The 15,749-nt window shown below is 42.9% G+C and overlaps 1 protein-coding gene across 2 annotated transcripts in view; it reads right to left on the reverse strand.

Moving 5' to 3' along the window:
- DNER (delta/notch like EGF repeat containing) overlaps positions 1-15,749 on the reverse strand; it is a 392,187-nt gene that overhangs the window by 148,089 nt on the left and 228,349 nt on the right. For both annotated transcript variants that reach the window (XM_027515370.1, XM_027515361.1), the window contains exon 6: positions 8,969-9,122. In XM_027515370.1, coding sequence (XP_027371171.1) covers positions 8,969-9,122 — 154 coding nt within the window. The remainder of the gene's footprint in view (positions 1-8,968; positions 9,123-15,749) is intronic.

Genomic DNA, 15,749 nt, shown 5'->3' on the forward strand with positions numbered 1-15,749 from the left:
GACTTACAGAATCCTTACTTGTTTGAGGGACTGGTTTTGAGCTGAGACCTCCAGTCCTTACAGACTAGAAATCAGGGCTGGAATGGGGGAGGGGGATGGCAGGGTGAGAAAGCCAAAAAGTGTGGAAGCATAAGATCCCAGAGGGAGAGAGAAAGACAAGCAAGGTGGGTTCCGAGGCTCCTTGCAAGGCCCCTTGCATCCTGAAACTGAACTAACCCACCTCTTACAACCTGCGCTCATCTGCTCAAGAACTCAGTGCTCAAGCTGAGCGAGAGTAGGTGTAGGGACCCAGCAAATTCCACTCAGGATTTTTCTCCAAGAGGAGGTGACCCACTCCAAACCCCCACTCAAAGGCACCTCGGTGTTTAAAAGAGTGAAGCTCGGATGGCAACACACGCCAAGTTCCCCTCACCCCAGAAATGATGAGTTTTTAAAATAGGCTGAAATCATCAATTAGGCAAAACAATGAAGCGCACTGATGTTGAGACGGACTTTGTACAACACTTCCAATATCGTGGTAGTGGTGCATCACAGCCATTCTTTTCAGAAAAAAAGGAATAGCTCTTCGGAGGAAAAAATCACCTTCTCAGAATTAGGAGGCTTTTATAAAATACATTCTGATTAAAGAAGTTAAATTCTGTGTCTACTACGAGCAAAGCACAGGGCATCGCACCAACCCGGGATGGAGAAATGAGTCATATCATAGATCAGCACCACCCCCAGGCCAGCCACAGTCTGATGTGGAAGGAAAAAATATAATATGTGTAAAGAGAGGAGAAGTAAGGGGACCGAGCCCTCAATACATATGTAGGTGCCCTGGGTGGAATTCCATCTCATTCTATTCATTCGTTGATTCAACAAGTCTTTATTAAGCACCTACTACGTGTCAGACATGTCAACAGAATTGGAGTTTGTGTTCTCATATTTTTTAAAATAATTTTATTTACTTATATTTGGCTGTGCTGGGTCTCCATGGTTTCACGGGCTCTTCTCTAGTTGAGGCGAGCAGGGGCCACTCTCCAGTTGTGAGGCACACGCTTCTCACTGAGCTGGCTTCACCTGTTGTGGGCACAGGCTCCTGGGCATGTGGACTGAGCACAGGCTCAATAGTTGTGGTGCCTGGGCTTAGAGGCTCTGCTGCGTGTGGGATCTTCCCTGACCAGGAATGGAACCTGTGTCTCCTACATTGGCAGGCGGATTCTTTACCATCTGAGCCACCAAGGAAGCTTCTAGGCCACATAAAAACTGAGTGGCTGTGACTATCTCCACATATGGGTTGCCCTTCGGCGTGTTTGGTATCTTCCAGGTACGCTTCCTTGCCTCTGTCCCTGGATGTTGTCTTTCAGGGAGCCCTCAAAGCTTCCGAGGTGCCCTTATCACCTCAGTGTAAACAGGAGGCCACCGATGGCTTGGACAAACCTGTTACCACAGTCAATAACCTTCCCTTAGCTCCTCCTGCAGTATTTGGTACTACTGACAATCCCCTTCCTTTTGAAAATATTGCCAAAATGTTTCCAGAAAAATATCATCAATCACCCTTGATAAAAATTTCCCCGCCAAATAGAAATTTTATTGACCATAATCTATAATTCATCTTATATTGTACACCTATGTATAACATATTTATCAGTGTTTCACTATTTAATAAAATTAACTCCTGTTTCCAAGAAATGGGCACAAAAGCCAAAATGAAAACTACAGCAGAGTTTATTACTTAATTGACTCAACATCCAATCCACCATATTCGAACATCTCTGGATTACCGATGATGCTAAAATCCTCTGTACTGGCTTGATGTAAAAATTAAAGCAAAATAGCAAAATATTATCAAAACTGCAGCAAAAGCTTCTTTGCTAAAAATAATATTTTTACTTACCGAGAAACGCTCCCAAGAGAAACGAGTATGGCATCAAGACAACGTCTCTGTGAAGAGACTTTCTGAAACTCCTGTTCTCTGCTGACAAGAACCTGGCTTGAATTAATTCATTCATCAAACAAAACCATGCCTCATGATCAGACTTGCGAAAATGAAAGCACAGCGGGATAAATTTTCAAAAGGAAAAAGACTTCCTACTGTTGGAAGGTTCTTAGGCACAGAGCTGGAGCTTCAGAGGTCAATTAATTGATGTTAATTAACCTGTAAATAGTTTTTTTCACAAAGGAAATAGAACTCTCCTGTGGAAGCATGAGTTTTTCAAGGACATTCGGAACTAAACTGAGTAGAAAATGCCTCATTTCAAGCATCCAGCCCCACCTCTGGGGACAAAATGGCCTAATGTTTCTGTTCTTCAGAAGAGCCCTACTTGATAGGAGAAAGTTGGAAGCATGACGTGGTCTTGAATCACATGTTTGTACCAGGAAAATTCTCAGCTCACCGTGTGGCTGCACACACAGGAAAAGAGTGTGGTAACGTGATCAAGAACGTGGGCTTGGGACACAGAGGACCTGGGTTCAAATCCCAGTGCAAGAGTTACTGGCACGTGTACCCAGCACAGCAGAGACCACGGGTACGCTCACCACACTGACTCCCTTCCAGGCAGAGCCTCTAGGGACCAAGTGACCAGATTCTGGCAAATGGCAGGTAGCAGAAGTGATCTAAGACTCGTCCAGGCACCGCTCTCGGAACATCACACAGACCCTCCAGATCCCTGAGTTGTCACCTGGAGACCAAATGCCTTCATCAGACTATGACAAGGTGGAAATGAGGCTTTCCTTGGACGTCAGGAGATTTGAGAATTGGTGTGTTCCTGCAGTACAGTTCCATGTCACCCTAATATTCTTGACCAAGTTACCACATTCTCCATGTCCTAGATTTCTCACCTATGAAATCAGTATAATTGAGTATTTACCCCAGAGATTGTTCTAAGAGCAGCACTGGAAAGCACTTAGCACAGCCCGGCATATGGTTAACACTGAGTGTTGCTGCTGCTGTTATTCAGTCGCTAAGTCATGTATGACTCTTTGTGACCCCGTGGACTGTAGCATGTCAGGCTCCTCTGTAACACTGAATAAACACTAGCTATTCGTGTGTGCATACATCTGTGTGTGTCTGCATGTGTGTGTGTACTATAGTGGAAAGAAGTGGAGAGTGAGTTTTCTGGTGGACCAGTGGTTAAGACCCCATGCTTCCCAAAGGGGGCACAGGTTCGATCCCTGGTCAGGGAACTAAGATCCCACATGCTCCAAGGTCCGGCCAAATTAAATTAAATTTTTTAAAAAGCAGATGGAGAGGGAGATGCTAAAAGGGGGAAGAGCAGTTGTTCCCATAGGACATGAGAACTGATCAAGTAGGAACGTGCCTAAGAGAACTGCAGGAACAAGTCAGGTAGCAGCTGAGCAAAGACAGAGTTAAGTACCAGAGTTCCTAGATCCCTTCTACCTCTGCTTGGGATGTTCTAGAGCAGGAGGAAGAATGGAGGCTCTGAGGGAAGGAATACCACGGGAACCCAGCTCTGGGAAAGGCCAGTGAAGGAGCTGCTGGGAGTCAGGGAGGCCCTGATAGAAGCAGGACGGCTGAGAGACCAAGCCAATGTGAAGCCACCTCTGGATAAAGTAGAAGATGGCAGAGATTCTATGCCATTCAAGAACCTCAGAAATCAGCACCAGGTAAACACCAGTGGAGATTATTTAAAGTAGCTTAAACTATGATTCTAACATATAGACACTCCTTTATAAAAACTAGACAATTGCAAGGACCTACTGTATAGCACAGGGAACTATGCTCAATATTTTACAATAATCTATAAGAGAAAAGAATCTGAAAAAGAATATATATATACTTATAAAAAGAATATATATATGACTGAATCACTATACCATACACCGGAAACTAATACAACACTGTCAATAAACTATAATTCAATTTAAAAACTAGAGTGGTTTGCCATCCCCTCCTCCAGTGGACCACGTTTTGTCAGAACTCTTCACTATGACCCGTCCGACTTGGATAGCCCTGCACAGGCTACACACTGAGTTCTGCAAGCCCCTCACCATGACAAGGCGGTAGTGCTGCACTCAATATGCCAGCAAATTCGGAAAACTCAGCAGTGGCCACCGGACTGGAAAAGGTCAGTTTTCATTCCAATCCCAAAGAAGAGCAGTGCCAAAGGACGTTCAAACTACCGTACAATTGCACTCATCTCACATGCTTAGCAAGGTCATGCTCAAAATCCTTCAAGCTAGGCTTCAGCAGTACATGCAAGCTGAGTTTAGAAAAGGCAGAGGAACCAGAGATCAAATTGACAACATCTGCTGGATCATAGAAAAAGCAAGAGAATTCCAGAAAAATATCTACTTCTGCTTCATGGACTATGCTAAAGCCTTTGACTGTGTGGATCACAACAAACTGTGGAAATTTCTTCACGAGATGGGACTACCAGACCACCTTACCTGCCTCCTGAGAAACCTGTATGCAGGTCAAGAAGCAACAGTTAGTTAGAACCAGACATGGACCAATGGACTGGTTCAAAATTGGGAAAGGAGTACATCAAGGCTGTATATTGTAACCCTGCTTATTTAACTTATATACAGACTAGATGAAGCACAAGCTGAAATCAAGATTGCCAGGAGGAATATCAACAATCTCAGATATGCAAATGATACCACTCTAATGGCAAAAAGTTAAGAACTAAAGAACCTCTTGTTGAGGGTATAAGAGGAGAATGAAAAAGCTGGCTTAAAACTCAACATTCAAAAAATGAAGTTTATGGCATCTGGTCCCATCACGTCATGGCAAATAGAAGGGGAGAAAGTGGAAACAGTGACAGACTTTATTTTCTTGGGCTCCAAAATCACTGCAGAAGACTGAGCGCCAAAGAAATGATGCTTTAGCATTGTAGTGCTGGAGAAGACTCTTGACAGTCCCTTGGACAGCAAGGAGATCAAACCAGTCAGTCCTAATGGAATTGCGCCCTGAATATTCATTGGAAGGACCTATGCTAAAGCTGAAGCTCCAATACTGTGGCCATCTGATGGGAAGAGCCAAGTCACTGGAAAAGATCCCAATGCTGGGAAAGGCTGAAAAGGAGGAGGGAGGTACAGAATGAGACGGTTAGATAGCATCACCAAGTCAATGGACATGAATTTGAGCAAACTCCTGGAGACAGCAAAGGACAGGGGAGCCTGGCGTGCTGCAGTCCATGGGGTAGCAAAGAATCGGACATGACTTAGTAACTGAACAACAACAACAATGATTTTTAAAAATCCCTCAGAGGGAAAAGACAGACTACAAACTTGGAGAAAACATGTGCAATCCATACAACTGACGAATGATGAAAACAAAAAAGAAACAACTTTTGCAAGCCAACAAGAAGAGTAAACACACACACACACACAAATTTGAGTGAGAGATAGGAAAACAAGTAATAAACACAGGAAGAGGACCTCAGCATCGTTAGTAAACCACAAAGTGCAGAAACCACAATGAAACACCTTTTCTACACCCATTCATTGTGCACAAATTAAAACTTCTGACCCTACACAGTACTGTAGAGGACCTGAATCCATAAGAGCACTTATGCATTTCACGTGAGAGTATATATGGGTGTCACCACTTTGGAAAACAGTCTGGCATGATCTCCTACAATTAATCAAGCGTATTTTCCAGTAATTCCACTCCTAGGTTCAACCTCAAACAACCCCTGGCACATATTCCAGAGAAAATACACGAGAATGTGCTTACTGGTAAAACATGTAAATGTTTATGCAAGCATGCATACTCAGTCGTATCCAACTCTTTGTGAGCCCATGGACCATAGCCCTCCAGGCTCCTCTGTCCATGGGATTTTCCAGGCAAGAACACTGGAATGGGTTGCCATTTCCTATTTCAGGGGATCTTTCCAGTCCAGGGATCAAACCCATGTCTCCTATATCTCCTGCATTGGCAGGCGGATTTTTTACCACCGTGCCACCTCAGAAGCCATGTAAATATTAAGATCATATAAAAAGGAAGACAAAGGAAGGATCAACTCAAGATTCAGGGTTAACTGGATGGGGAATAGAGACTGAGAGACGGGCTGGTGAGGAGACTATATAGTTAGTTATCAGGTCTAACTTCTGGTTATAGTGGTGGTTCCAACACTGATTACTGTATATTGAAATAGCTAAGTAAATAGATAAAAGTATGCTATGGATAAGAAGAGAGAGTATCACAAACCCAGCATTATGGTCATACCAATTCTGTGCACCTGCGTTCTTTGAAAATAAAAAGTCTCCTCTGAGAACAGACTTGGATTAAAAAAAAAAAAAAAAAAAAACATCAAACAGAAATCATTTCAGTTCAAACAGTGACAAGCTCCACCTATCAGTTCTGATTGAGACTATGTACAGAAGGATTTTGATTCATCCTAGCATCACTTATAACAGAGAAATTCAAACTCTCTTAAAGACTCATCAATAGAGGAATGGTTTAAAACATCAGGCCACGTTCATACCCTTTCATTAATTCACCCCATCAACACATTGTCTGAGCGTTCAGGACTCGTCAGACACAGTGGGACACGATGTAGAACAGAAATAATTCAGGTTGTGCGCTCATGGGATTGATTCAGGTGGGGAGACAGGCAGAAATCAAAGAATCACACGTGCACTCATCCACTGCAAACAGGGGAGGGCTGTGAAGGAAAGGAACACCCAGCTACAAAAGAGGAAAAGGGAAGGAGACCTAGATTGAAGCATTCATGTGAGACTTCCTAAGGAAAGGGGGTATTTAATGAGATCCAAAATAGAAACCTGGCAAAAGGGAGGCAGCAGGGAGAGCTGTCCAGGCACAAAGAAGCGGACGAGGTCCTGCAGCAGCTCGAGTACCCAGGGAGATGAAAGCCAAGGTGGCTGGTCCCTGAGAAAGGGGAGCAGCGGGGTGAGATGGGGCTGGCAAGGTGGGTGAGCAACAGATCACAGAGAAGAATGAGGCAGAGGATTCTGGCCTTCATCCCAAGAGCCCCGGGAAGAAGGGGATTAAGTCAAAAGCAACAACATCAGATCAGATATGCAGTGGAAAATAATCACCCAGGAGAACGGAGTCTGGGTCAGGGAACTGACATAATGAGAACCAGGGCTCACTTCTGCGTGGTTGCTTTGGCTCCATGGACAAGCGCAGACAGAGATAATGTGAGAGGTTATCTCAGTCACACAGACAAGGGGCAAAGGCAGTGACAATGGAGCAGTGGCGATGGGGCTGCAGAGAGGGGGTTGATTTGAGAAGTCTTTAGGGGGAAAGATGGAGAACACTCGGAGGCAGGAAGAGCAGGAGGTGGGGGGGCACCCAGGGTGACTTGTAGAGGTCTGGCTCGTAGAAACAGATGGAACACCGGAAGCTGAGCTGTGTGGAGCTGGGGATACGATGAGCTCAGCTTTGGAATGACTGAGCTTACGGTGGCCTGGAACATACGCGCAGAGACAGCAAATAGGCAGCAGTTTGGCCTGGACATATAGTGTTAGGAAACATGTGACGGAATTATTCAAATGAATAAGGTAGCTCTCTATACTGACATGGAAGTATACTTATGATCGACTGGTAAACACTGAAAAAAGTCAGCTGTAGAGCAGGATGTATATTATAACCGCTTTTTTAACATACAGAAAGATAATCATTTGATCTGCAAGGGAAATACCCATACTCATACGTAGATACACACACACACAAACACTGGTCTGGAAAACATAAACCAAACTATTAACCTACACTTATGACCTTATAAAGTGTAAGCTGGGATAGATGAGTGAAGAACTTTTACTTCTTTGTTTATGAATTTCTGCATTGACAGACCTTACACTGAGCAGTTAATCACCCTAACTCCCACTTCACTCCACCCGTCTCTCCATCCCCAGCCCTTGCTGCTGCTGCTGCTGCTAAGTCACTTCAGTCGTGTCTGAATCTGTGTGACCCCATAAACGGCAGCCCACCAGGCTCCCCCGTCCCTGGGATTCTCCAGGCAAGAACACTGGAGTGGGTTGCCATTTCCTTCTTCAATGCATGAAAGTGAAAAGTGAAAGTGAAGTCGCTCAGTCGTGTCCGACTCTTAGCGACCCCGTGCACTGCGGCCTTCCAGGCTCCTCCATCCATGGGATTTTCCAGGCAAGAGCACTCGAGTGGGGTGCCATTGCCTTCCCCAGCCCTTACATCACCCTGAATCCCTGCCCAGTGGCAGAGATTGGCAAGAGGATGAGGTGGAAAGGGGAAGATGATGTCAGTTTTACACATTACTGATGCTAAAAAAAGAATAATGTGGTGTTTGCTTTTAAGCTGCATAGAAACAGTTATATCAAAATGTTCACCGGTAAAATGCCATTTCCTGCTCCTTCAGGGTTTATAACCGATTTGGCTGAGCGGTAAGTCAATAAGATGACTGCAAGAGAACAGAAGTCTGTGGACACACCGTCCAGTGCACTTTCTTAAGAGTCACACTTTGTGTTCTGAGATGTGAAAGTCTCATGCAGAGTCGATGACTCCCCCATACTAACCAGGGAGTATTAAAGACTTGCCCAGTTCTGCAGGATGGTGTTCCAGGAACTTGGACTAAAACATACATGGACAACAGGAAACTAAACAAATGAGAGGACTGGGTGGCATTACCTACCCACCTGCATAGTTTAGCCTAAATTCTTCTTAAGGAACTTAGCAAAATCAGCCAGCACAGCGCCAGCCCACACTCAGAACATATTTGAAGAATTGTCTTTGAAATATCCAGGCCTCTATTCGACCAGGAATATCATTGTCCCAAAATAGAAATGGTAGATGCTAAGAGAGAAGCATCCTAATGTCAGAAAAACAGCCAAGGGACACGATGTTTATCCCCAAGGCAACTTCCTTCCTCCATTCCCAATGACATAAAGCTGGACTGATGGAACTAAATGAGACCTGGGAAGCACCTGTCCAACAGCTGGACAACGTATTGCCTGACCATTGTTAATTAATAAGTGTCTGTTCTACAGAGAGACACACAGTCACTCTGAACTATGGAAACCTTACCAGCAAGGCAGACACAGGTGAAGTTGCCACCATCTTGCTTTTCCTTTGCATCAACACAGCTGGCATTGTTCTGGCAGGGTTTCTTCTGGCAGGCATCAAATTCTTCACAGAAAGTACCCGTGTATTGATCATCACAGTTACAGGAAAATGTTGCCTAAAACACAAACATACAGTATATTTTACCTGAGCCCTCTAAAATGTGTGTGTTAGCTGTGAAACTCAAAGTTCAAACATACCTCTCATTTTTATAGTTATACCAACACTGAGTATTTTTATCATATCACTTATACCATGATCTGACTAAAATCAAAGCTTTCAGAGGAATAGTCTATTCCTTTACAGTTCCATTTCAAACATGTCTCTTCATTGATATGTATCCCAAATGATTCTTAATCTTCCTAAACCAGAAATGGAAATAGTAATTATTTTAGGCAAAAAAATAAAGTTTTGCTGACCTGATATGGAAATGACAATTTTGCTAGAGCAGATATATTGTGCTACAGCCATTAAATGAGATGTCACTCCAAATAAAAGCCTTCAGCACAGATAGCATGTGAGACACATCATTACCAAATGTGTTACCATGCCCGCCGTTCTGGAGCACTGAGAGAATTTACCGAATCACCCTGGAAATTAGCTTCAACGTACAACCACGTAGATGAACTGAGTGTAAGGGAAAATTATAAGAACCATTTCATTTGGTTTGTTATACTAGTACAGGACCGTAACTCAGACCCAGCGAACTGAATTTTAATATCTATTTACTTATCTATTGGGCTGTATTGGGTCTTATTTGCAGCACACAGGGTCTTTCCTGGGGGTGTGTGGGCTTAGCTGCTCTGCTGCCTGTGGAATCTTAGTTCCCCCTCCTTAAGCACTGAACCACCAGGGAAGTCCCCAAGAGAACTGAATTTGATTGGACGCTTCATTTCTGAGGCAGTTGTATAATCTCAATAAACTGAGCCTTCCTGCTCTCTTCCTAATGCTAGCCTGAGGGTGATGTGTCTAAAACAGACACAGATCTGGGTCCAAAGCCTATGTAGATGGGACTGCAGATTCTCACGAAGAATAGAAGGGAGCAGGCAAAGGAGAATGGTATAAATAAAGTTTACTGCTTAAAAAAATCAAAACAAAATTGGGGAGAATGGATACATATATATGTATGGCTGAAGCCCTTCACTGTTCCCCTAAAACTACCACAACAATGTTAACTGGCTATACCCCAATTCAAAATAAAAAGTTCAAAGTTTGAAAAAAAAAAAACCCAGCCCAAAGCACCTTTTCCAGCTTTCTCCAAGCCCCACAACATCAGGCAAGTGTTTCAAAGCCCCTCCCACAGCCACTCCCAGCCCCGCCTCCCTCTGTAGTGGAGGAGGGGCCTAGGTGTGGAGGGGGGAGGGGGAGGGGAGAAGGAGGGGGTGGGGGTGGGGGGGGTTGGAGGGGGTGGTCCCTTGATCTTATAGAGACTCTCAGGATCTCACCCAATACCCACCTCACCACCAAGCACTACACCACATTTTCTGTCCTAAAAAACAAAAAGTTTTCTCTTTCTTCTCTTTTTGTCTCTTAATCAAGTTTTCTCTTTCTTGTCCATCTCTTGATTAATTTACTCCTGAATGTTTAGGTTTCTTTGTAGTTATTACCAGTGAGATTCTTTCCTCATCCTTTTCTTGTAATTCCCTTCATATCAGCGAGGGATTATCACCGATGAATAAGTGCGAGTGCCTGTCTTTGCCTTGACTCTCAGAGTCAGAGGGTTCAGTTGATTCAGGTCAAAAGTTTCAGTTGATTCTCTTGGGTTTTCTAGATAACAACCTCCCTCCCCAAAAGAAGGGATCAGATCAGATCAGATCAGTCGCTAAGTCATATCCGACTCTTTGCGACCCCATGAATCGCAGCACGCCAGGCCTCCCTGTCCATCACCAACTCCCAGAGTTCACTCAGACTCACGTCCATCGAGTCAGTGATGCCATCCAGCCATCTCATCCTCTGTCGTCCCCTTCTCCTCTTGCCCCCATTCCCTCCCAGCATCAGAGTCTTTTCCAATGAGTCAACTCTTCGCATGAGGTGGCCAAAGTACTGGACTTTCAACTTTGGCATCATTCCTTCCAAAGAAATCCCAGGGCTGATCTCCTTCAGAATGGACTGGTTGGATCTCCTTGCAGTCCAAGGGACTCTCAAGAGTCTTCTCCAACGCCACAGTTCAAAAGCATCAATTCTTCGGCACTCAGCCTTCTTCACAGTCCAACTCTCACATCCATACATGACCACAGGAAAAACCATAGCCTTGACTAGATGAACCTTTGTTGGCAAAGTAATGTCTCTGCTTTTGAATATGCTATCTAGGTTGGTCATAACTTTCCTTCCAAGGAGTAAGTGTCTTTTAATTTCATGGCTGAAGTCACCATCTGCATTGATTTTGGAGCCCCAAAAAATAAAGTCTGACACTGTTTCCACTGTTTCCCCATCTATTTCCCATGAAGTGGTAGGACCAGATGCCATGATCTTCGTTTTCTGAATGTTGAGCTTTAAGCCAACTTTTTCACTTTCCACTTTCACTTTGATCAAGAGGCTTTCGAGTTCCTCTTCACTTGCTGCCATAAGGGTGGTGTCATCTGCATATCTGAGGTTATTGATATTTCTCCCGGCAATCTTAATTCCAGCTTGTGTTTCTTCCAGTCCAGTGTTTCTCATGATGTACTCTGCATATAAGTTAAATAAACAGGGTGACAATATACAGCCTTGACATACTCCTTTTCCTATTTGGAACCAGTCTGTTGTTCCATGTCCAGTTCTAACTGTTGCTTCCTGACCTGCATACAAATTTCTCAAGAGGCAGATCAGGTGGTCTGGTATTCCCATCTCTTCCAGAATTTTCCACAGTTTATTGTGATCCACACAGTCAAAGGCTTTGGCATAGTCAATAAAGCAGAAATAGATGCTTTTCTGGAACTCTCTTGCTTTTTCCATGATCCAGCGGATGTTGGCAATTTGATCTCTGGTTCCTCTGCCTTTTCTAAAACCAGCTTGGACATCAGGAAGTTCACAGTTCACATATTGCTGAAGCCTGGCTTGGAGAATTTTGAGCATCACTTTACTAGCGTGTGAGATGAGTGCAATTGTGCGATAGTTTGAGCATTCTTTGACATTGCCTTTCTTTGGGATTGGAATGAAAACTGACCTTTTGCAGTCCTGTGGCCACTGCTGAGTTTTCTAAATTTGCTGGCATATTGAGTGCAGCACTTTCACAGCATCATCTTTCAGGATTTGAAATAGCTCAACTGGAATTCCATCACCTCCACTAGCTTTGTTTGTAGTGATGCTTTCTAAGGCCCTCTTGACTTCACATACCATTGTGATTATCTGGGTTGTGAAGATCTTTTTTGTACAGTTCTTCTGTGTATTCTTGCCATCTCTTCTTAATATCTTCTGCTTCTGTTAGGTCCATACCATTTCTGTCCTTTATCAAGCCCATCTTTGCATGAAATGTTCCTTTGGTATCTCTGATTTTCTTGAAGAGATCCCTAGTCTTTCCCATTCTGTTGTTTTCCTCTATTTCTTTGCATTGATCGCTGAAGAAGGCTTTCTTATCTCTTCTTGCTATTCGTTGGAACTCTGCATTCAGATGCTTATATCTTTCCTTTTCTCCTTTGCTTTTCGCTTCTCTTGTTTTCACAGTTATTTGTAAGGCCTCCCCAGACAGCCATTTTGCTTTTTTGCATTTCTTTTCCATGGGGATGGTCTTGATCCCTGTCTCCTGTACAATGTCACGAACCTCATTCCATAGTTCATCAGGCACTCTATCTATCAGATCTAGGCCCTTAAATCTATTTCTCACTTCCACTGTATAATCATAAGGGATTTGAGTTAGGTCATACCTGAATGGTCTAGTGGTTTTCTCTACTTTCTTCAATTTCAGTCTGAATTTGGCAATAAGGAGTTCATGATCTGAGCCACAGTCAGCTCCTGGTCTTGTTTTTGTTGACTGTATAGAGCTTCTCCATTTTTGGCTGCAAAGAATATAATCAATCTGATTTCAGTGTTGACCATCTGGTGATGTCCACATATAGAGTCTTCTCTTGTGTTGTTGGAAGAGGGTGATTGTTATGACCAGTGCATTTTCTTGGCAAAACTCTATTAGTCTCTGCCCTGCTTCATTCTGTATTCCAAGGCCAAATTTGCCTGTTACTCCAGGAAGAACATTTGCAAATCATGATAATGTTGCCTTCTCTAGTCCTCATGGCTACATTGGTGCAGATCCAGAATAATTTTGATTTCAAAGGGAAATTTACAGAATTCACTGTAAGTAGAACACTAAGTAGAACACTTGGAATGACAATCAAATTTTATCAAATGCCATTTTAGCTTCTTGGAGTAGAAAGAGCAGCCACTCCAGTATTTTTGCCTGGAAAATTCCGTGGACAGAGGAGCCTGGTGGGCTATATAGTCCATGGCATCACAAAGAGTTGAACACGACTGACCACACACACACATCTTAGCTTCTATTTTTAAAAATCAACTTTTTATCTCTAACCTATCAGTATATGAACTGAATGTTTAAATTCTCTACTACTGACTCCTTATATTCCTAGAAGAGAAGTCCACAGAGGTCCTTAAGTCAAACTGTTTTATGGCTGAATTCTTCTTGTATTTTTATTCTCCTTGTATTTTATGACTGCATTCTACTTATATTTCTGTGACTTTCACCTAACAGGCCCTATCCCCATAGACCCCTTTTCTAAGAAAAACTGTCCCTTGCCTGGTGAGATCATAGTTTACACCATAAAAGTGAAAGTGAAAGTGAAAGTCACTAAACTCGACTCAGAGAGTCAAGTCTGACTCTTTGCGACCCCATGGACTATAGAGTTTATGGAATTTTCCAGGCCAGAATACTGGAGTGGATAGCCATTCCCTTCTCCAGGGGATCTTCCCAACCCAGGGATAGAACCCTGGTCTCCTGCATTGCAGGCGATTTCTTTACCATCTGAGCCACCAGGGAAGCCCTTACCATAAAAGGATGCCCTTTGTCACAAGGGGCTAAATCAGGAGTGGATGGAACTCTGATTTCAGCAACCAATCAAGAAATCAAACAGTCAAACATGACATTAAGCTCAACCAAAACAACCAGATTTTATGTAGGTGTATTTCTTTTGTTAGTTGAATTTGTTGTTGTTGAGGGAATGTGACAAATCCTTATAAACTACAAAATCAAGTCCTCTTTAGTTTAAAGGATACACTCTTCAATTATATCTTAGGAACCAGAACAACAGAAATAAGAGCAGCAGCTTTTTCTATTTAAGTTAAAGATAAATTGTCTGCCTTCTATTGCTATCATCTCACACCTCCTTGTGGCAAATGGAAGTTCCCTCTACATTCTAGCATTAATTGATTCCTGTTTTTCTAGTGATGTTGTGAGTTTTGGTTTTTTTTTTGTTTTGTGTGTGTTTGTAGAGACTATTAATAGTTGCATGCTGAGGAAAGCTCATCAAGGACTATTAGAAAAGCAGCCTTGTAATTAGGAAAACTCCTTTTCTGGAACTGTCTTCTACCTAAATAGATACTTCTCCAGAGAAAGGCATCTATTTACAGATGGCCAATAGGCACATGAAAATATGTTCAACATTGCTAATTATTAGGGAAATGCAAATCAAAATTACAGTAAGGTACCACCTCACACCAGTCAGAATGGCCACCATTAAAAAGCCTACAAATAACAAATGCTAGAGAGCATGGAGAAAAGGGAACCCTTCTACACTGTTGGTAGGAATGTACATTGATGTAGCCACTATGGAAAACAGTATGGAGGTTCCTCAAAAACTAAAACTACAGTTGCCATATGATCCATCCAGCCCATTCATAGACATATATCTGTAGGAAGCTCCAATTTGAAAAGATCCATGCACCTCAGTGTTCATTGCAGTTCATTGCAGCAGTATTTACAATTGCCCAGACACAGAAGCAAACAAAACGTCCATCAACAGATGATTAAAAAAACATGTGGTACAGGGGCTTCCCTCATGGTCCAGTGGTTAAGAGTCTGCTTTGCAAAGCAGGGGACACCAGTTTGATCCCTGGTCTGGGAACATCCCCCAGGCTGTGGAGCAACTAAGCCTGTGCACCACAGCTACTGAGCCTGAGCTCTAAGTCCTCGAGCCACAGCTGCTGAAGCACGTGGACCTAGGGCCTGTGCTCCACAACAAGAGAGGCCCCCGCAATGAGAAGTCTGCACACTGCAACGAAGACTACCCCCACTCACCACAATTAGAGAAATCCCACATGCAGCAATGAAGACCCACCACAGCAAAATAATAAAATAAATCAATCAATCTTTTTTTTTTTTTAAGGAAAAAAGAAGATGTCGTACATATATGCAATGGAATATTACTCAGCCATAAAAAAAGAACAAAATAATACCATTTGCAGCAACATGGATAGACCCAGAGATTATTATAATGAGTGAAGTAAGTCAAAAAAAGAAAGACAACTACCATATGATATCGCTTATATATGGAATCTAAAATACGACACAAACTTATTTACAAAACATAAACAGACTCACAGAAAACAAACATCATCACCAAACAAAAAAGGGGTGAGGAAGGAATAAATTAGGAGTTTTGGATTAGCAGATACAAACTACCATATATAAAACAGATCATCAAAAAGGGCCTACTGTATAGCACAGGGAACTATACTCAATATCTTGTAATAAGCCATAATGGAAAGAATATGAAAAAGAATATATATGTATACATACACATATAACTGAATCACTTCTGTA

The sequence above is a fragment of the Bos indicus x Bos taurus genome, chromosome 2, assembly GCF_003369695.1.
Source record: "Bos indicus x Bos taurus breed Angus x Brahman F1 hybrid chromosome 2, Bos_hybrid_MaternalHap_v2.0, whole genome shotgun sequence".
In the NCBI taxonomy this organism is placed as follows: domain Eukaryota; kingdom Metazoa; phylum Chordata; class Mammalia; order Artiodactyla; family Bovidae; genus Bos; species Bos indicus x Bos taurus.